The 22,777-nt window shown below is 48.0% G+C and overlaps 1 protein-coding gene across 1 annotated transcript in view; it reads left to right on the top strand.

Moving 5' to 3' along the window:
- The window catches only part of GIT1 (GIT ArfGAP 1), a 91,672-nt gene that overhangs the window by 56,545 nt on the left and 12,350 nt on the right, over positions 1-22,777 (top strand). Inside the window, 14 exon segments of the mRNA XM_087952840.1 lie at positions 50-136; positions 1,224-1,354; positions 4,662-4,722; positions 4,724-4,745; positions 5,294-5,336; positions 8,013-8,039; positions 9,573-9,621; positions 11,911-11,983; positions 12,223-12,320; positions 17,706-17,817; positions 17,906-18,039; positions 19,479-19,505; positions 19,507-19,632; positions 21,062-21,301. Of these exon segments, the coding sequence (XP_087808966.1) occupies positions 50-136; positions 1,224-1,354; positions 4,662-4,722; positions 4,724-4,745; positions 5,294-5,336; positions 8,013-8,039; positions 9,573-9,621; positions 11,911-11,983; positions 12,223-12,320; positions 17,706-17,817; positions 17,906-18,039; positions 19,479-19,505; positions 19,507-19,632; positions 21,062-21,301 (1,230 nt within the window).

Below are 22,777 nucleotides of genomic sequence, written 5' to 3' on the forward strand. Positions count from 1 at the left end.
GTTGAAGTCCCTTCTCAGCCCTCTTAATCTCCTTTTTCCACCCCGGCAGCAACTGCATTCCAGTGTCCGAACAGGAAACCTGGAAACCTGCCTGCGCCTTCTCTCCTTGGGGGCCCAAGCCAACTTCTTCCACCCGGTAAGTCCAAGCTATTCTCTACCTCGGTCCCGAGCAGGGCTGGGATTCTACCGATTCGGACCTGTTCTATAGAACCGGTTGTTATAATTCTGCGCAGTTTGGAGAACCGGCAAATCGTGCCACTGGCTGGGCCCTCCCCTCCCCACTCACTCACTCCTTTCCTGGCATGCGCGCCATCCAACTTGCCTGTTTTGTGCCTTCGCCTAATTTTTGGTAACTTGCTATTTTTCCTTTTTTTTTTTTCTCTCCCCCAACCATCAGTTATTCTGACTATCAGCTGTGCTGGGCGATTTAGATTCGATAGAAAGCAGGAAATGGTTGGATTTCTTGCTTTCTAGCTAATCTAAAAGCAGAGCTGAACCTTCCTTAGGACCGAAGCTTCTATTTTTTCAGTGCAGACTCAGGTAGCAGATGGCAGAAAGTTAAATCTCCGAGTGAATCTGTGATTCTGCGAGCAACTCAATCTGCCTGGCTGCTTTGCCTGCTTTTGGGTAAAAGTTGCTCTTTTTTAAAATAAAAAAATCAATATTTACATACATGGTGTGTTGTGAGTTAATTTTGTGAGTTTGCTTGCAAGCAAATTTTATGTGACAGACTCAGCAGATGGCAGAAAGATAGATCTCTGAATGAATCTGTGAATCTGTGAGCAACTCAATCTGCCTGCCTGCTTTGCCTGCTTTTGGGTAAAAGTTGCTCTTTTTAAAATAAAAAAATCAATATTTACTTACATGGTGTGTTGTGAGTTAATTTTGTGAGTTTACTTGCAAGCAAATTTTATGTGACAGACTCAGCAGATGGCAGAAAGATAGATCTCTGAATGAATCTGTGATTCTGTGAGCAACTCAATCTGCCTGCCTGCTTTGCCTGATTTTGGGTAAAAGTTGTTCTCTTTTTAATAAAAAATTAAATATTTACATAAATATTTACATACAAGCCACGTCCAGCCAGTCATGTGACCACAAGCCACACCCACAAGTTAGGCCATGCCCACACAACCAGTTGCTAAGAAACTTTAATCCCACCCCTGGTCCAGAGCTTCTGGGCACGTGCAGAATTCCCACCGGCTTCTTTTTCATTTTGTTTTTAGGAGAAGGGGACCACACCTTTGCACGTGGCTGCCAAAGCTGGCCAGGTGCTCCAGGCTGAGTTGCTGGTGGTGTATGGAGCTGATCCGGGCGCTCCCGACATAAACGGCCGGACACCCATCGACTATGCCAGGTGGGGGCCGTGGGGCTGGGTGTCTGGGTGCAGGATCTAAAAGCAGAGCTGAACCTTCCTTAGGACCGAAGCTTCTATTTTTCAGAGCAGACTCAGGTAGCAGATTGCAGAAAGGTAGATCTCCGAGTGAATCTGTGATTCTGCGAGCAACTTAATCTGCCTGCCTGCTTTGCCTGGTAGGGGAGCGGTGGTCAGGATCGTCCACGGGGAAAGAAGATCCTCCAGATTCCTGGGAGTTCTAGAACCTTTGTATAGGTAGTTTAGAATAGAACATAGAATATAGCTGGAAGGGACCTTAGAGGTCTTCTAGTCCAGCCCCCTGCCTAGACTTACGACCACAATTAAGCCCAACTGTCAGGATTCCGCCAGTTACCCCCACCCCACCCCTCCAATAAAATCATGAGTCTGGAGCCAAACTTCTAAAACTTCCAAAGGATTTATTGGGAGTTAACATGCCGGCACCGCCTGGGTGTAGCCAACTCTGAGACAGATAATTCACTGTCACCCCTGACCCTGGTTTTCCCCTCCAACCCCTCGGTGTATCGTAATTCACATTCTCCAATGGGACACATCCATAGCCCAGAGTCATCAATCAGGCTCTCCAGTTAGAATTTTGCACGGCAGAAACTTCAGTCGCCTAGTTACTGTCTTTGAAAACATTTATGGAATGCGCTTTCGGTTTCCAAGCTGTCGCACTGCTCCCCTCTCCCTTTCTCTTGGCCACTCTAAAAAAGACCAGAGAAATATTTTACGAGTTGACACCAACGTTTCCGTTGCTAAGTAAACTATTTGTTAAGTGAGATTTGTCCCATGTTGTGACCTTTCGTAAGCGAATCGACACGGTTGTGGAGTCACACACACACGTTAAGTGAATCTGGCTTCCCCTGTGGACTCGGCTCGTCCGAAGGTCGCAAAAGGGGATCGGGACAATGGAACCGTCATAAATTGGAGTCCGTTGCCAAGCGTCTGAAATTTTTTATCAGGCGAGCATGGGGGACACTGCAACAGTCATTAAGTGTGAAAAACGATGTTTACGGTGCCGTCATAACTTTGAGTGGTCACTAAACGAACCATTGTAAGTCGAGGACTCGCTGTATTTACACAAGACCCCAGATTTGCCCCTTTCGGCCTGATCCAATCCATCCCGAGTGGGAAAGGGGCATGTAGAGGTCATCCAGTCTAACCCACCCCCACCCACCCACCCCCCCGAGAAATGCAGGAAGGCACTACCAGGTAATCCCTAGACTTAAGAACGGCAATTGGGCCCAGACTTCAGTCATATAAGTCATTGTGGTCGTAAATCGAAGCTGGGCCCAATTCGGTGACGTTTATGACGGCCATTAAGTCAGTCGCTTACCAGTTAAGGAATCCAGCCTCCACCAGGGGCCACGTTTTGCTGGAAATCAGCGGGAAAAAAGGTGAGAAATTGTAAATCCCATGACCGCAGAATGGTTAGAGCAGGTCATAAAGGCAGTCGGGTTGCCAAAATGATCAAAGATGGTGCCAGGGTCATAAGCGTGAATCCAAGTTCCACAGGTAGTCCTTGACTTATGACCACAATTGAGCCCATCGCTAAGCAAAGCAAGTTGGGTTTTCTTTTTGTAAAAAAGTTTTTTATTTTTTTTCACATTTCAAAAACATCTTTTTTGGTGAACAGCATCGTGGTTCCAGGTTTTCACATTTTTATCCAAACGTGGCCTTGGTTACATATTCATCTTTTCACGTTTGATTTCATGTCATACCGTCACATTTCATATTTTCTGCAAATTTTCTCAGACGTTCTTATATTCTTCAGACTTATTTTATATATTTTCTATTCGTATCTGAACTTCTTTTTTTTACTTTAAATAATTCTCGTATCTTCATGTTCGTTATACTTGATATGTTTGTCTGTCACATTTGCAATTTCATCGCATGCTCTTATTTCATTATTCCAAAAGTTCCATCTTAATTCTAATAATTAAAAAAAAAAATCCCCTTTAATTACTAATTTGAGTGTACCACCCAGCGAAGCAGTTGTTAAGTGAGTTTTGAACGATGGCGTATTTAGACCGTCTACTAAAGGGAAACCAATCAAGGACAGAAGCAACCTGGAATTAAGGAGAAACTGCCTAAGAGTGAGGACAATTAACCAGTGGAACTGCTTGCCACCAGAAGTTGTGTGTTCTCCTTCACTGGAGGCTTTGAAGAAGAGACTGGAAGTCACTTGCCTGAAAAGGGTATAGGTTCTCCTGCTTGTAACAGATAATCAGAGTTGGAAGGGACCTTGGAGGTCATCTAGTCCAACCCCCCCCCCAAGCGGGAGACCCTACACCATTTCTGACCAATGGCAGTCCAGTCTCTTCTTGAAGGTCTCAAGGGATGGCGCTCCCACAACTTCCGAGGAAAAGCTGCTTGAGCAGGGGGTTGGACTAGAGGACCTTCCAAGGTCCCTTCCCACTTCTGTTAAGGACCAGGGGTGACATGATAGCAGTCTTTCAATGTTTGAGGGGCTGCCCCAGAGAAGAGGGGGTCAAATTATTCTCCAAAGCCCCAGAAGGCAGGAGGAGAAGCAACGGATGGAAACTAACCAAGGAGAGAAGCAACCTGGAATTAAGGGAGAAACTTCCTTAAGAGTGAGGATAATTAACCAGTGGAACAGCTGGCCACAAGAAATCGTGGCTGCTCCATCACTGGAGGCTTTTAAGAAGAGACAGGACAGCCATTTGAGATGGTATAAGTTCTCCTGCTTGAGAAGGGGGCTGGACTAGAAGACCTCCAAGGTCCCTTCCAACTCTGTTATTCTATTCTATAGAAGAAAGGAAGGGAGGAAGGAAGGGAGAAAGACAGAGGAGAGGGGAGGGAGGAAGGAAGGGAAGGAAGGGAGGGAAGGAAGGAAGGAGGGAGGAAGGAGGAGGAAGGAAGGAAGGAAAGGAAGGAAGGAAGGAAGGAAGGAAGGAAGGAAGGAAGGAAGGAAGGAAGGAAGGAAGGAAGGAAGGAAGGAGGGCTGGCTTACCTGCTCTTTCCTCTCCGCAGACAGGCGTCCCAACACGAACTGGCGGAGCGGCTGGTGGAGTGCCAGCTTCAGCATGAGCTGACCGACCTCAAGGCCCTTCGAGCTCTATTCTATCCAAACATTCTAAACAACAGGGGGGCATCTCCGTGCCCTGCACCACACAAAACACCTAGGCCGCTTTTGGCCCAGGAAGAGCGAAGGGGTGACCGCTGACCCAGGTGTATGCAATTCTAGGTCAGTCTCCTGCCCCTCTGGATTCCCCGTGATGCAACTCTGTGGGGGCCTGGCTTACCTGCTCTTTGCTCTCCGCAGACAGGCGTCCCAACACGAACTGGCGGAGCGGCTGGTGGAGTGCCAGTATGAGCTGACCGACACGACTGGCCTTCTACCTTTGCGGCGCCAAGAGGTGAGGAACAGAATGGGGGCCTCGGGGAAGGTGGGTCTTGACTGGATGAGGGCAGGCAGGGAAGTTTGGGGAGGAGAATATGTGTAGCTCGGGGTTGAAATGAGGGGTCTTTGGTGCTCTCTGAGCTGGGTGGTTTCCTTGCAGACGTCTCATGACCCAACTAGGTAACGTCATCAGAGCTAGAAGGGAGTGGGGTTTCCTGGGAGGAGGAGGAGGAGGAGGGGAGGAGGAGGAAGGGAGGAGGAGGAGGAGGAGGTGGTGGAGGAGGAAGACTGTGGGGTCCTTGGTGCTCTCTAAGCTGGGTTGTTTCCTTGCAGACGTTTCATGACCCAACTAGGCAACCTCATCAGGGCTAGAAGGGAGGAGGGTTTGCAAAGAGGAGGAGGAGGAGGACTGTGGGGTCCTTGATGCTCTCTGAGCGTGATAGTTCATATATAATCAGATTGGCAGATTATTGATAATTATTGATCAGACAATTATTATTATTGATCAGATTGGCTCAGCCATGTTTTCCCCCCCCTCCCCCCTTTTCATTTAGATCACAAGAACGGGCATTACATCATCCCCCAGATGGCAGACAGGTAAGAGCTCCTCCCCCTCCCCTTTAACACCCCCCCTCCCTTTCTGCCCTTTGAGGGAAGACATGCTGCCCCCTTGTGGCCATTCTGGGCCAGGTGTCGCCCATCTGGGATCCTGTCCCAAAATTGATTTTTCTCTTTTGGGCTGCCGAGAATTCCTCCCTTTTTAACCCACAAAAAAGTGTTTAAAAAAAAAAAAAGTCTCACGCAACCACATCAGAAATAACCTGTCCTAAATTGAGAACGACCTTCATGGATTAATTGGTTTTAGTTTTCTTCCTGCTTTGCATTAAAAGGCAGTTTCTTTGATTCTTTAGGATTTATATTCTTTAGTCTTAAAGTGAGATTCAGAACTTTGCGGGGAAGTGAAATTATAATCCATGAAATGCAATTTATTAGGTTATTCCTGTAGAAGAGTTGGAAGCCCTTATAGGCAGGCTGTCCTCGATCCCAACGGATCCCAACAGTTCTGTGGCTAAGCTGTTAACAGGTTTTGCCCCATTGTACGACCTTGCTTGCCACCGTTGTTAAGTGAATCACTGCAGCTGTTAAGTGAGTCACATGGCTGTTAGGTGAATCTGGCTTCCCCGTTGACTTTTGCTTATCGGTAGGTCCCAAAAGGGAATCGCGTGACCCCAGGGCAGTCACAAATATGAGTCGGTAGCCTAACGTCTGAATTTAGATCATGTGACCAAGTGGAATGATGCAAAAGTCGTCAGTGTGTAATATGGTCATAAGTCACTTGTTGTAACTTTGAATCGTCACTAAATCAAGGGTTGTGTTGAGGACTAGATTGGATGGATGGATGGATGGATGGATGGATGGATGGATGGATGGATAGATAGATAGATAGATAGATAGATAGATAGATAGATAGATAGATAGATAGATAGATAATCATCTATAGCGACTAGATAGATGATAGGTAGGTATGTAAACAGCTGGATGGATGGATGGATGGATGGATGGATAGATAGATAGATAGATAGAGACAGAGACAGACAGACAGACAGACAGACAGATAGATAGATAGATAGATAGATAGATAGATAGACAGACAGACAGACAGACAGACAGACAGACAGACAGACAGACAGACAGAGAGATTAGAGATAGATAGATAGATAGATAGATAGACAGATAGAGACAGACAGACAGACATAGACAGATTAGAGATAGATAGATAGATAGATAGATAGATAGATAGACAGACAGACAGACAGACAGACAGACAGACAGACAGACATAGAGAGATTAGAGATAGATAGATAGATAGATAGATAGATAGATAGATAGATAGATAGATAGATAGATAGATAATCATCTATAGCGACTAGATAGATGATAGGTAGGTATGTAAACAGCTGGATGGATGGATGGATGGATGGATGGATAGATAGATAGATAGATAGAGACAGACAGACAGACATAGACAGATTAGAGATAGATAGATAGATAGATAGATAGATAGATAGATAGATAGACAGACAGACAGACAGACAGACAGACAGACAGACATAGAGAGATTAGAGATAGATAGATAGATAGATAGATAGACAGATAGAGACAGACAGACAGACATAGACAGATTAGAGATAGATAGATAGATAGATAGATAGATAGATAGACAGACAGACAGACAGACAGACAGACAGACAGACAGACATAGAGAGATAGATAGATAGATAGATAGATAGATAGATAGATAGATAGATAGATAGATAGATAGATAGATAGATAGATATAGAATATATAGAGATGATAGATTTAGATATAGATGAGAGAGAGATAAACAGAATATAGATGAGAGAAATAGAGAGATATATAATGATAGAGATAGATAGATATAGATGAGAGAGAAAGATAAAATATAGATGATAGATAGAATATATATATAGATGATAGAGATAGATAGAATATATATAGATGATGGATGGATGGATGGATGGATAGATGGGGAGAGAGAGAGAAAGAAAGAAAGAGAGAAAGAGAGGGAGGGTGGGAGGGAGAGAAAGGGAGAGAGAGGGGGGAAAGAGGAGGAGAGAGAGGGGGGAAAGAGGGAGAGAGGGAGAGAGATTGCAGAAATCACTTATTTGTATGTTTTCAGGAGGATCGGATAACTCCAGGAGAGCAAAATCCCTCTGTCTGTAACCTATGGTAGTTATCCACTTAATGCAGTATTTCTCAGCCGTGGTACCTTTAAGAAGGATGGACTTCAACTCCCAGAATTCCACAGCCAGCATGGAATTGAAGTCCACCCTTCTTAAAGGTACCACGGCTGAAAAAGCATTGCTTTAGTTTAGTGAAGATGAGATGTTGTGGCTTTTCCAGCATTTGGGATCCCCAAATCCTTTGCAATTTGGGGAGATGGAAGCCCCGCACCGTGTCCTCAGAATCCAAGTTGCCCTCGACTTTACCGCAGTTCATTTAATGTCCCTTCAAAGTTACAACATGGCTGGGAAAAAAGGGACCATTTTTCCACACTTACGACCGATGCAGGACCACCCCCACCCCATGGTCTCATGGGATGAGAAGTCCAGACCCTTGGCAACGGACTCCCACGTATGACCTTTGCAGGGGGGGTTGGACTAGAAGACCTCCAAGGTCCTTTCCAGCTCTATTCTGACTGATTGATTAACTTCCTCCTCTTTCTTCCCTGCTGCGCTTTATGGAACTCAGAGTGCGCCCCAAATGCATGTCGCAAAGGTACGGAGGGCTCGGCTCTCCCCTGCATGCATCCCCCTCGCCTCCCCCTCCCTGGTCCCCGCCCTCCCCCCAATTGGTGGGGGCCTCGTGCATGTGGGGAAGGGTCTGCAGAAAGGGGGAGGCTGGGACATCTCAGGCCCAACGGGGTCACCCGTGCCTTCTTGCTCCCAAGGGGGGAGAAATCCCAAAGCTCGATTATTTTGGATGGATATTTTATTAAATTTACAGGCTGCCTCTTCTCCCTGTCCAGAGATCTCCGGGTGGGGTTGAGGTTGCATCCGGGATCCCGAGAGATTTATTCATTCGTTTGTTTGTTTGTTTATATGTTTATGTGGTCATTTGCTCATTTGTGTATTTGTCCATTTGTTTATGTGGTTATTTGTTCATTTCTGTATTTGTCCATTTGTTTATGTGGTCATTTGCTCATTTGTGTATTTGTCCATTTGTTTATGTGGTTATTTGTTCATTTCTGTATTTGTCCATTTGTTTATGTGGTCATTTGCTCATTTGTGTATTTGTCTATTTCTTTATGTGGTCATTTGCTCATTTGTGTATTTGTCCATTTGTTTATGTGGTTATTTGTTCATTTCTGTATTTGTCCATTTGTTTATGTGGTCATTTGCTCATTTGTGTATTTGTCCATTTGTTTATGTGGTCATTTGCTCATTTGTGTATTTGTCTATTTGTTTATGTGGTCATTTGCTCATTTGTGTATTTGTCCAATTGTTTATGTGGTCATTTGCTCATTTCTGTATTGGTTCATTTATATATTTGTTCATTTCTGTATTTGTGTTTTTGTTCATTTGTTTATTTGGATCCCGCCGTTTATGATTTTGACAAAGAAGTCCAGGTGGCAAATAGATCTGACAGTTTTTCTTCCTCCTTCTATTTTCGCCACAACAACACCCCTGTGAGGTTGGGTTGGGATGTCAGAAAGAGTGGGGGGAACTGGTTAGAAGTCAGCCAGCTGGCTTTCATAGTTAAGGTGGGACTAGAACTCAGCGTCTCCTGGTAATTGGCCCAGAGTCACCCAGCTGGCTTTCATGCTTATGGCGGGACTAGAACTCCCAGTCGCCTGGTGTTTGGCCCAAAGTCATTTAGCTGATTTTCGTGACTAAGGCAGGTCTAGAACTCCCTGTCACCTGGTGTTTGGCCCAGAGTCACCCAGCTGGCTTTCATGCCTATGGCGGGACTAGAACTCCCAGTCGCCTGGTGTTTGGCCCAAAGTCATCTAGCTGGTTTTCGTGACTAAGGCAGGACTAGAACTCCCAATCTCCTGCTTTCCAGCCTGGTACCTCAACCTCTGGACCAAACTGGCTTTCTTTCTCTAATGGGAGATCTTCCATCTCCATCCATCGACCCACCACTGACTGTCTCCTTCTTTTCTTCGTTTCCCCTCTAAATTAATGTCTTTCTTCACTGGGGGGATCCCAGAGATTTGAATGGGGTTCCTGAATTGGGGTGGGGGCATCCAGTGGGGAGGAGCAACGGGACAGGGGCGTTGATCCATCTTTCTCCTGCCCCCCCCCCCAGCTTAGATCTTTCGGAGCTGGCCAAGGCGGCGAAGAAGAAGTTGCAGGCGGTAAGTGAGGTGGTTTTCGAACTCAAGACCCTCCTCAGGCTGGGCTCTCCTCGTGGCCACCTTTCCTATCCTTTAATGTGGGCCAAGTGAGGTTTCTAAGGCAGCATTTCTCACTTTGGGCTGCTTGAAGAGGAGGGGACTTCAATTCCCAGAATTCCACCCCCCCGGGGGGAATTCTGGGAGTTGAAGTCCACACATTTTCAAGGCACTGAGTTTGGGAAACCAACATATAACATTTTAAAACCAACATACAACATCCCCTTTCTGTCCATCCACACTTCCCCACCTTCCCTTCCCCATTCAGCGGGGCATAATTTAACACTGGTGTGAATGACCCCTGGAAGGATCCCATAAGATCATCTATTCCATCCCTCTGCAACGTGCAGAAAAAAGCAATTTAACCAGTGTGTCCCACTGTTAGTAGCTTTAAGAGGGGTGGACTTCAACTCCCAGAATTGAACTCACCCACCCCAAAGCACACTGGCTGGGGGATTCTGGGAGTGGAAGCCCACCCCTCTTAAAGATTCTGGGAGTGGAAGCCCACCCCTCTCAAGGCATAATAGCTGGGGGATTCTGGGAGTGGAAGCCCACCCTCTTAAAGATTCTGGGAGTGGAAGCCCACCCCTCTCAAGGCATAATAGCTGGGGGATTCTGGGAGTGGAAGTCTGTCCATCTTAAAGCAGGCTGGCTGGGGGATTCTGGGAGTGGAAGTCCTCCCTCTTAAAGCAGGCTGGCTGGGGGATTCTGGGAGTGGAAGTCCATCCCTCTTAAAGAAGGCTGGCTGGGGGATTCTGGGAGTGGAAGCCCACCCCTCTTAAAGCAGGCTGGCTGGGGGATTCTGGGAGTGGAAGCCCTCCTCTTAAAGCAGGCTGGCTGGGGGATTCTGGGAGTGGAAGCCCACCCTCTTAAAGCAGGCTGGCTGGGGGATTCTGGGAGTGGAAGCCCACCCTCTCAAGGCATAATAGCTGGGGGATTCTGGGAGTGGAAGCCCACCCTCTTAAAGATTCTGGGAGTGGAAGCCCACCCCTCTCAAGGCATAATAGCTGGGGATTCTGGGAGTGGAAGTCTGTCCATCTTAAAGCAGGCTGGCTGGGGGATTCTGGGAGTGGAAGTCCTCCCTCTTAAAGCAGGCTGGCTGGGGATTCTGGGAGTGGAAGTCCATCCCTCTTAAAGAAGGCTGGCTGGGGGATTCTGGGAGTGGAAGCCCACCCCTCTTAAAGCAGGCTGGCTGGGGGATTCTGGGAGTGGAAGCCCTCCCTCTTAAAGCAGGCTGGCTGGGGGATTCTGGGAGTGGAAGCCCACCCCTCTTAAAGCAGGCTGGCTGGGGGATTCTGGGAGTGGAAGCCCACCCCTCTTAAAGCAGGCTGGCTGGGGATTCTGGGAGTGGAAGCCCACCCCTCTTAAAGCAGGCTGGCTGGGGGATTCTGGGAGTGGAAGTCCTCCCTCTTAAAGCAGGCTGGCTGGGGGATTCTGGGAGTGGAAGTCTGTCCATCTTAAAGCAGGCTGGCTGGGGGATTCTGGGAGTGGAAGCCCACCCTTCTTAAAGCAGGCTGGCTGGGGGATTCTGGGAGTGGAAGCCCACCCTCTTAAAGCAGGCTGGCTGGGGGATTCTGGGAGTGGAAGCCCATCCCTCTTAAAGCAGGCTGGCTGGGGATTCTGGGAGTGGAAGTCCTCCCCTCTTAAAGCAGGCTGGCTGGGGGATTCTGGGAGTGGAAGCCCACCCCTCTTAAAGCAGGCTGGCTGGGGGATTCTGGGAGTGGAAGTCCTCCCCTCTTAAAGCAGGCTGGCTGGGGGATTCTGGGAGTGGAAGTCTGTCCATCTTAAAGCAGGCTGGCTGGGGGATTCTGGGAGTGGAAGCCCACCCTTCTTAAAGCAGTCTGGCTGGGGGATTCTGGGAGTGGAAGCCCACCCTTCTTAAAGCAGGCTGGCTGGGGGATTCTGGGAGTGGAAGCCCACCCCTCTTAAAGCAGGCTGGCTGGGGGATTCTGGGAGTGGAAGCCCACCCCTCTTAAAGCCCTCAAGGTGATACATCAGCCCGAAAAGGTCTTTCAAATTGGGTGTGTAATGTAATCTCCAATAAGTCTCACAAAACTCTGCCATTTCTATTCATTCTGGGAAGTTTCGCAACCTTGAGACCTCGTTCTGCCCATCTTCGGAAGGGGCCCATTATACCTGCTCCCTGGCACCCAAGCCCACCCCCCCACAGCCAAAGCCCCCGTGCCCCAAACCCCCTCCTTAAATTAAACCAAAAGCTGAATGTTCCTCCCTCTCCCCCGTTCCCCCAAATAGCTAAGCAACCACCTTTTCGAAGAGCTCGCGATGGACGTCTACGACGAAGTGGATCGCCGCGAAAACGACGCCGGTAAAAGCTTGAATCTGTTTTTTGGGGGAGCGGCTCTGTTCTTGCAAGGATTAAGGACTAGAAACTTGCACAGGCTCGTCAAAAACCCTTCGGCGCCATATGCAGGTTTCTTGGCCAAATGGGGGACCCTCCCTCCCCCACCCCCGGGCCCTGTCCAAATTCCGCGGCTGACAGGGAAGAAGGTTGGCGCTTTGACCTAACGGTGGCTGCTTCTTCTCTGCTTTCTCACCCCTCAAAAGTCTGGCTGACCACGCAGAACCACAGCACTCTGGTGACGGAGCGCAGCGCTGTGCCCTTCCTGCCGGTGAATCCCGAATATTCAGCCACACGGAATCAGGTTATTGTCTCTCTCTCTCTCTCTCCCCCTCCCTTTCCCTTTCTCTCTCCCTATCGTCTGTCTGTCTGTCTGTCTCTCTCTCTCTCATTTATCTATCTGTATCATCGTTCTGTTAATCTGTCATTTCTCTCTCTCTCGCCATACACAGACATATATATGTATTTCTACCTATGTATCTACCTATCTCTATTTCCCTCTCTCATTTTTCTGTCTTTCTATCTACATATCTCTCTCTTCATTATCTATTATGTATCATTATCTATCATCTATATTTATCAATTATCTACCTATCATCTGTCTATTTCCATCTCTCTATCTCTCTATCATCTATCTATCATGTCTATCTGTCATTTCGCTCTCTCTTTCTGTCTCTCCATACAAAGACACACATGTATGTATTTCTACCTATATATCTACCGTGTTTCTCACATAATAAGGCCGGGCCTTATTTTTTTCAGCCCCGAAAAAACGGCTAGGCCGTCTTTTCGGGGGGTGACTTAATTCCACCCCCTTGCATCCTCGCCAACAGCTGCTCCTAACGAGCGATCATGGCGAAGCGCAGAGAGCTCCCTACTCCCACCTTTGCTGCAGACACCTTTGGCACCCGCCGCTGTTGCTTTCCCTTCTGCCCATTCCGCCACCACGTTTGCAGCTGGCGCTTCCGTGTTTGGAGTGCCGCCGCCATTTGGAGCTCCAAACGCGGAAGTGGCAGCTCCAAACATGACGGCGGGCGATCTTTTTATTTTGGTCCGCGCGAAGTTCAGAGCGAGCAAGAGAGGGAGACTGCGATGCCTCCGTCCGAGATGGCAACCTCACTAGTGGATCACAACGTGGCTGGAAGCCCGAATCGGCGGGATACGATGGCAATCTTTTTGGAGCGAGAGGAAAGGGAGAGAAGAGTTGCGAGGCGTAATTTGCAGGAGGAAGTGGGTGTACCCCACGGCAGGCAGCCCAAGAAAGAAGGGCCGGTAGGCAACGGAGAGCGTCCCGTAGCTCCGGAAGCAGCCTAGAGACGCGCCCGGGAAGAGGCGCAGATGCCGCCTTGTACTCCCAAACCAACTCCAAACGCGAACGTGTTCCAAACGCAAGCCGGTCGCTAAAGAGCCAGAAAGCAGCAAGGGCGCCAGGTGGAAAGGACAGGGTCACGATCACACGGAGATGCCCAGAGAGCGGAGCGCACATAACTAAAGGCGGCGCAAGAATATATATATATATTCTTAAGTTTTCGCGGGTACTTACATGTATGGCATTCAGCTTTGTTCGGGTATTTTCCCACGTCATTGTAGTTGTGCTTTTAAAGTTGTAGCAACGTTTCGGCAGAATCTCATCTGCCATCATCAGGCTTCTGTATTGTGTTTGTCTGTGAGTCAGACTTTTACAGTGGTTCCAGTTTTAAATTTGGGGCTAGCCTACTGCTGTGCCAGAATAGTTTTTTCTTTATACTGATTGGTTGGGAGTCTTGGTCTGTGTTTATTGGTCTTGGAGTTGGCTGTGTTCTGCTTGATTGGTGTCTCTAATATCTTCTGTCTGTTTTGTGGCTTTTATTGTCTTGGCAACAATGTTGGCTGGCAACATTGTGTTCCTGTATTGGAGATTTTTAGTGCGGCTTGGCTCTGAGTAAATGGACGGCTATCATTTTATTAGGAAGGTAGGTTTCATCTGGGTGCCTGGTTGGGGTGTGTTTGAGCTGGAGGTATCAGGGGGGATCTGTTTGTGCCCAGGTATTTGCCTGGCTTGTGGTGTGGAGATTTTTTTGTTTTGAGAGTGCAGGCTTCCAAATGATTGACAGCCTGGTGGAATCATCTCTTCTATTCATGCTTTCAGGTCTTTTTTCAATCTCTATGGCTTCTCTGATGATTCTGTGGCTGGGGTTTTCTATAGTGGCTAGGGTTTTGGTGCCATTGAAGTTGATGCTATGACCTGTGGCTTCCATGTGTTGGACTAGTGAGGAAGTGTGTTCCAGCTTTTGACTGCATTTTTGTGTTCATCCAGGCGGGTCCTTATTCTTCAATTGGTCTGTCCAATGTATGTGGCCGGGCATGATGCACAGGGGACTTCGTATATGCCTTGGTTTTCCAGGTCAATTTTATCTTTGGGGTTTCTAAGGATGGCTGCTATTTTTCTGTCTGTTTTGAAGGCAGTCTTGATGTGATGCCTGTGTGGTATCTTACTGATTTTGTCTGTAGTACCTCTTATGTAGGGCAGGACAGCTGTTCCATAGGTCTGTTCATCTTCTAGGTCTCCATTATGTCTCAGTGTGTTTTTGTGGATCAGGCCTGTGATTTTGCTTTTGTGGAAGCCGTTGGCTGTCAATATTTTAGTCAGGGTGCATAGTTCAGTCTTTATGTGTGTCTTGTCTGCCAGTCGTTTGGTTCTGGCGATTAGTGTTTTAGCCACGGAGTTTATCTGTGCTGGGTGGTGGTGGGATTGGGCGTTGAGGTAGCAGTTGGTGTGTGTTTTCTTCTGGTATATGGTGTGTCCTAGTGTGCCATCTGTTTTTTTTGTAAATTAGTACATCTAGGAATGGTAGTTGTTTGTTTGTTTCCGTTTCCATGGTGAATTTGATTTTGGGGTGTGTGCTGTTTAGGTGTGTTAGGAAATTGTTTAGGTTTTCTTTTCCATGGGGCCAAATCACAAATGTGTCATCGATGTATCTTAACCATAGTTTGAGGGTGGCATTAGCCAGGGCTCATACATGTAAGTACCCGCGAAAACTTAAGAAAACATATATATATATATGTTTTCGTAGATTTTCACGGGTACAGGTATGTAGGTCTAGGTGTGTTTTGGTCTTTTCCCATTCACAACCCATTACCCAAGCTGTTACTGCACAGAAGGCTAATGGAAAAGAGATCAAAACACAAATGACCCAGGAGATTACAACGCAGGACCCAGGATACCACAACAAAAGAACTCGCAAGCCCATCACACAACCCATTACCCAAGCCATTAAAACACGAGAGGCTAATGGAAAAAAAGATCACTACAAAACAAACGACCCAGGAGATTACAGCACAAGATCCAGGATATCTCCACAACAAAACTCACAAGGCCATCACACAGCCCATTATACCAACATCAACTCCATCAACCAATCAAGAGGCAGCAGCGCAGCCAACCAGCCCAGCACACCAGCCCCCCCCACCAATATTTATAGAGAGACGGCAGCTCCGATCACACACTGCTTGCACTGGCACGAAGCCGAAAGCACCAGCCTGAGGATGGTGAGTGGGACCTCGCCGAAACGTCGCCAAAATACTCTTAACACACCTAGACCTACATACCTGTACTCGTGAAAATCTATATTTCTGTCTCTCCATACACAAACACACATATGTATTTGTACCTATGTATCTATTTCTCTCTCTCATTTTTCTGTCTTTCTATCTATATCTCTCTCTCTTCAATATCTATTAGCTATCATCTATCTATCTGTCTGTCTCTATCTCTATCTCTATCTATCTATACATACACACACGTATGTATTTCTACCTATGTATCTACTCTCTCTCTCTCTCATTTTTCTATCTTTCTATCTACAGTATCTCTCTTCCTCCCTTTATTATCTATCTTTATCTATCTATCAACCACCTATCTGTCATATCTATCTGTCTCTTTCTCTCTCTCCATCATCTTGACTTTTTCGACCACTCTTCACCGAGACCCCCGGGAAGCAGACATGTCCCAATCCTGGCTGTCTTTAGATTTTCAGAGTTTCAGAAGCATATGTGGAGTCAAGAGAGGCAACCACCCAAAATCCCTACATAGCCACAGGCGAATTAAGTCCAACCTTCTTTTTGCATTCCGTTGAGCGCCATCTAACTCCGGGAGGCAGGTGCTGACTGTGAGTTGAGAAGATCCTTGTGTAGGGATCCCTTTTAGCCATAAGGTGAAGGTTCCCCTTGCACACATGTGCTGGTTGTTTCCGGCTCTAGGGGGCGCTTCTCATCTCTGTTACAAAGCTGAAAAGCCAGCGCTGTCCAAAGACGTCTCCGTGGTCATGTGGCCAGCAGGACTCAACGCCTTCGAAGGCGCACGGAACGCTGTTCCCTTCCCACCAAAGGGGTCCCTATTTTTCCACTTGCATTTTTTTAACCTGCTTTTGAACCGCTAGGTTGGCAGAAGCCGGGACAAGGAACAGGAGCTCACTCCATTATATGGCGCTAGGGATTTGAACCACCAAACTGCCGACCTTTCTGATCGACACTGTTAGGAATTGATAGTCACCTAACAGTTGGGTTGGAAATATATAAACCAGGATAGACATTCAATACTGCCTCTTTAAGGGAATGCTAAAATTGTAATTGGGTGTGGTTCCTCAAATGGCCATAAGATGGAGCCAGAAACCTGGGTTGTTCTGTTCTGTTGTTGGTAGTTGCTAGTTGGTAGATGTTCGCTGTTTTTGGTTCCCTGTTAACTGTTGCTAATTGTCGTTCTTCTTGGATGGCTGTGATTCTTTTACTGAACTGTTTATGATACTGGACTTTGTCATTTGGATTATCCCTGGATTGAATACTGACTACTTTAACCGTGTATGACTTGGACTGTTTGTTGGACTTTGCTTAACCGTTTACTGGAAGTAAAACCTACATTTTGCTATTCAGTGTATCTGTGTGCTGGTCGTGTGTTATTCAACATCACTCTCACTATGTCTCCCTGTGTGCACTCATTCTCCTAACGGGGAATTACCTCAACAGACACGCTCAGCGTCTTAGCCACCGAGCCGCCGTGTCCCCCCCTTCTTTTAAGCCATAAGTCCGTTTTAACTGGACGTTCACGTATGGACTTGGTGTTTTTGCACCTAACCCTTTATTCTTAATAGCTGCTCTGGCCCACCTCCCTCTCTCCGTACCTCCGACGGATTTTGGGCACACGCTCAACGTTGAGCCTTGTGAGCGAAGGTTTGGGTGGTCTCCATGCTCCTGTCAACTCATTGAAATATTTCTAGGGTCTTTTTAGAGTTGCCAACAGAAAGAGAGGGGGGAGCAGTGTGGCAGCTGGCAAACCGAAAGTGCATTTCATAAATGTTTTTTTTCAAAGATAGTAACTAGGTGACCGAAGTTTCTGCCGTGCAAAATTCTAACTGGAGAGCCTGATTGATGACTCTGGGCTATGGAGGTGTCCCATTGGAGGATGTGAATTACGATAACACCCAGGGGGTGGAGGGAAAACCAGGGTCAAGGTGGCAGTGAATGATGTGCCTCGGAGTCGGCTGCACCCAGGCATTGCCGGACATGTTCACTCCCAATAAATCCTTTGGAAGTTTTGGAAGTTTGGCTCGAGATTCATGATTTAAATGGGGGTCACTGCTAGAATCTAGACAGCCGCTTCTTGGGGGAGTGGAGAGCTTCGGTCTGACCACCTCCTTTCCTCCCTTGCCCACAGGGACGGCAGAAGCTGGCCCGTTTCAACGCCCGGGAGTTTGCCACCCTCATCATCGACATCCTGAGCGAAGCCAAACGGCGCCAGCAGGGCAAAGGTCTGACCAGCCCCACTGGTCAGTCTGGAGAGAGAGGGGGTGCTGTGGGCAGAGGGATCTTGGGGTGTGTGTGTAGTGGGGGTTAACACCTTGGTTGTTGCTACAGAGGCCTTCGACTCCTCCGTCCACGGGACCAGCGACTTGGACGACCAACACGACTACGACAGCGTGGCCTCCGACGAGGACACCGACCAGGAGCCCCTGCGAAGTGCCAACGCTGCGCGCAACAACCGTGCTCGGGTGAGACCCCCGGGAACGGTGCAGGGAGGGAGGAAAGGAGGGGGAGATATTCCTGGCAGGGAGAGCAATAAATCAGCGGAACGACCTGCCACCGGAAGTTGAGGGTGCTTCATAAGTGGAGGTTTTTAAATAGGGTCTCCTGCTTGCTCAGGGGGTTGGACTAGAAGACCTCCAAGGTCCCTTCCCAGACCTGTTATATTATATTCTATATTCTGAGCTTTCCATTCGATATACGGAGGAGGAATTTGCTGACAATGAGAACGATGAGAACCAGTGGAACTGCTTGCCACCAGAAGTTGTGGGGTGTTTAATCACTGGAGGTTTTTAAGAGGAGACTGGACAGCCGTTTGTTTGCAATGATGTAGGATCCCCTGCGTGAGCAGGGGGCTGGACTAGAAGACCTCCAAGGTCCCTTCCAACTCTGTTATTTTATAGGAAGGAAGGAGGGAGGGAGGAATAGAGGGAAAGGAACAAAAAAGATAAGAGAGAGACAGAAAGGAGAAGAAGGGAAGGAAGGAAGGGAAGAAATGAGAGGAAGATGAAAAGAAGGAATGGAAGAGAAGGGAAGGAGGAAGGGGAAGGAGAGGAAGGGGAAGGAGAGGAAGGAAAGGAGAGGAAGGGAAAGGGGAGGGAGGAAGGAGAAAGGAATAGTGGGAAAGATAAAAGAGATAAGAGACAGATAGAAAGAAGAGGGATGAAGGAAGGAAAAAGTGGAAGGAGAGATGAGAAAGAAGGAATGGAAAGAGAAGGGAAGGAGGAAGGGGAAGGAGAAGAAGGGAAAGGGGGAGGGGAGGGAAGGAGAAAAGGAATAGAGGGAAAGATAAAAGAGACAGATAGAAAGAAGAAGGGATGAAGGAAGGAAAAAAGTGGAAGGAAGATGAGAAGAAGGAATGGTAAAAGGGAAGGAAAGGGAAAAGAGAGGAAAGGAGAGGGGGAGGGAAATGGGGAGAAGGGAATGAATAAATGAAGGAAGGAAGGAACTAAACTAACGAAAAAGGTGGAAATGGGAGGCAGATGAGGAAGGAATGGGAAGAAGGGAGAGGAGAGGGAAGGAGGGGAGGGAAATGGGAGAAGGAATGAATAAAGGAAGGAAGGAAGGAAGGAAAGAAAATGGGAGGCAGATGAGAAGGAATGGGAAGAAGGGGAGAGGAGAGGGAAGGAGGGGGAGGGAAATGGGAGAAGGGAATGAATAAAGGAAGGAAGGAAGGAAAGAAAATGGGAGGCAGATGAGAAGGAATGGGAAGGGGAGAGGAGAGGGAAGGAGGGGGAGGAAATGGGGAGAAGGGAATGAATAAAGGAAGGAAGGAAGGAAGGAAAGAAAGAAAAGAAAAGACCACATTCCCCCAGAGGCCAGTCTTCATTGTCTCCCATGGAAGAGTACCGTCCATCTCAGAGCAAACCAAAACTGACCCCCTTCTCTCCCCACTCCCCCCCTGCAGAGCATGGACTCCTCCGACCTCTCGGACGGGCGCCATCACCTTGCAGGAGTACCTGGAAGTGAAGAAGGCTCTGGCCGTCTCCGAAGCCAAAGTCCAGCAACTCATGAAGGTGAACAACAGCCTGAGCGACGAGTTGCGGCGGCTGCAGAGAGAGGCAAGTCACTCTTGGGGGGGGGGGAGGCAGCAGAAGCCCCCTCCCCTTCCATTCCTGGGACCCTGGTAGGGCCACTCTCAGAGCTGGGGGGGGTTCCGCCCTTGTGATTAGGGAAGTGAATCCGTTCTCACTAATCTCGCAGGTTGTTAAGGGAGATTAGTTCTCACTTAACGACGGGAAGGATTCAACCGGGTGTAAACAACCAGTCTGGTGCCGGGATGGGATTCTACCGGTTTGAACCGGTTCTATAGAACCGATGGTTACGATTCTGTGCGGTTCGGAGAACCAGCAAATCGTGCTCCGGCTGGCCCCTCCCCTCCCCGCCCATTCAGTCCTCATCGCGCATGCAAAACATCGCACGCATGCCTGACGTTGCTGACTGCATCGTCCCCAGCCCAGTCACTCCTTAAGGCCATGATGGCGAACCTATGGCATGCGCCCCACAGGTGGCACACAGAGCCATTTGTTCGGCACATGAGCTGCAGGCAAACTCACCTCACTTACGCATGCGCGCGCACCTCACGGCTTATTTTCGGCTGGTTTGAGGCCTTTTTCGCCTACCAAAAGCTTGAGGATGGCTTCTGCAGGCTTCTGCAAGGTTTACAGGCCGAAACTAGGTGTTTCTGTCACTTCCAGTATTTCCAGAAAAACAGGAAGTGATGAAACGGGCTAGTTTTCGGCCTGTAAAGCCTGCAGAAGCCTTCCTGAAGCCTCTGGGAGGCCGAAAAAAGCCTCCAACCGGTTGAAAATCAGCTGTGAGGTGCAGTGCAGCTAAGGGAGTAAGCGGGGTGGGTGGGTGGGGATGTGTGCGCATGTGTAGGGGGTGTTGGGGGCATGCATTGCCTTCTGTTTCTGGCATGTGAGTATGAGCATGCAAGTGTGCACACAATTTGGTGAATTCTTGTGATTCTTACGAATCCTTATGAATTCTTGATTCTTATGAATTCTTGTGATTCTTATCAATCCTTGTGAATCTTTGTGATTCTTAGGAATTCTGGTGATTCTTAGGAATTCTTGTAATTCATGAATTCTGGTGATCTTATGAATTCTGGTGAATTCTTGAGATTCTTATGAAGTCTTGTAATTCCTGTGAATTCTTGTGATTCTTACAAATCCTCGTGAATCTTTGTGATTCTTAGGAATTCTTAGGGATTCTGGTGATTCTTATGAATTCTTGTAATTCATGAATTCTGGTGATCTTATGAATTCTGGTGAATTCTTGAGATTCTAGTGAAGTCTTGTAATTCCTGTGAATTCTTGTGATTCTTACAAATCCTTGTGAATCTTTGTGATCCTTAGGAATTCTTGTAATTCATGAATTCTTGTGATTCTTATGAATTCTGGTGATTTTTATGGTGATTCTTGTGAATTCTTGTTTTTTTTTTAATCCATTCATGTGATTCTTATGAATTCTGGTGAACTCTTTCAGATTCACAAGCTCCAGTCCGAGAACTTGCAGATCCGTCAGCAGGCGGGGCCCATCCACCCAGCGGCCCCCACCCCTACCGAGCGCCCCGAGCACAGCCACATGCCCTCCGCTGCAACGGGAGCCCACCGGCGCGACCGCCATGCCTTCTCCATGTACGAGCCAGGCGCCACCACGCTGAAGCCCTTCAGCCAGGCACCCATGGACGACCTGGTTAGCCGCCTGCAACCCTTCCACCCTGGGGTGAGTGTGCGTGCGGATTGTGGCCCTGCCAATGCTTGCGGTGTGTGTGTGTGTGTGTGTGTGTAAGAAAGAGAGAGAGAGAGAGAGACAAACCTATCGGCCTATGCGCAGTGGTGGGTTTCAAAAAACTTTCCTGCTGGTTTGGAGCGCTCGCTTCATACTCGCTTCACATGTGCATGAATATAGGAGTGGGGGCTGGTGGGCAGATCCAGCCAGAGGTGGTCTTTGCCACAGGGGTGGGATTAAAATTTTGTAACAACTGGTTCTGTGGGCATGGTTAGGTGGGCGAGGCCATGTTGGGGTGTGGGGTGGTGGCTTTTGTTTGTTTTTTTCGCAGCAACCCCCCCTCCCCATTTTGGGGGGGCCTTCTGGGCCTCAAGGAAGCCCCCTGAGGGGCATTTTTGCTCCTAGGAAACTTCCCTGGGGCTCAGGAATAAAAAAAAAAAAACGGAGCATGGGGAACATGCAGCATTCCCCTGTGCTCTGTTTGTGGCCTCCTGTGCCGCAGGGGAGGCTCCTGGGGGGCATTTTTGCTCTCCGAAGGCGACCCTGGAGCCCAGGAAGGCCAAAAAAAATGGAAGGGGGTTGTTGAGGTAATTCCCCATTAGGAGAATGAGCGGATACAGGGAGAGCGTATTTGAGAGAAGTGTTTGAATAATACACACAGAGAACATACAGATACCCTGTAACAGTAAATGTAGGTTTTTACTTCCAGACAGTTTAAGCAAAGTTCAAGATAAGCAGTTCAAAGTCATTCACAAGTTAAATCAGTCAGTTTTTCAATCCAGGGATAATCCAAATATGAAATTCCAGTGTCAAAAACAGTTCAGTATCAGACTTGCATCAAATCCAGTAATATCAGTCAATTAGGAAAAATGGAGGAACGGCAATACTCTCCAACAGAAGGAAACAGAGATACTCACTCAGACACACTCTCTTCTGAGACTCAGACTAAAACAACCCAGGTTTCTGGCTCCATCTTATGGCCGTTTGAGAAACCACACCCAATTGCATGCTCTTGCATTCCCTTAAAGATAGAGTACTAAAATGTTTATCCTGGTTTATATATTTCTAACCCAAATACCTGTTAGGTGACTTATATTCCTAACAGGGGTGGGGGGAGCTGTGCAGTCAGCAATGTCGCGCATGCGCAATAAGCACCGACTGGGCGGGGAGGGGAGGGGCGGGCAGAGAGAGTCAGGGTCAGCCAGGGGCGCCATTTGCCGGTTCTCCGAACTCCGCAGAATCGTAACCACCGGTTCTATAGAACCGCTCTGAACCAGTAGAACCCTAACCCCCTGATTTGCCAGTTCTCCGAACCAGTCAAATTTTTTTGCTACCGGCCCGCCAGAACCGGTCAGAACCGGCTGAACACCCCCCCACCTCTGTCTACGCGGCTTTTTAGCCTGGGGCAAGAGGACAAATGCCAGGTGGCCACGGCCACACAGATCTCGAAGAAGCCCGCACAAGTGCAAG

Source organism: Notechis scutatus, chromosome 1, assembly GCF_049901735.1.
Source record: "Notechis scutatus isolate UNSWTSFEM ecotype Mainland chromosome 1, rNotScu1.2, whole genome shotgun sequence".
In the NCBI taxonomy this organism is placed as follows: Eukaryota; Metazoa; Chordata; class Lepidosauria; order Squamata; family Elapidae; genus Notechis; species Notechis scutatus.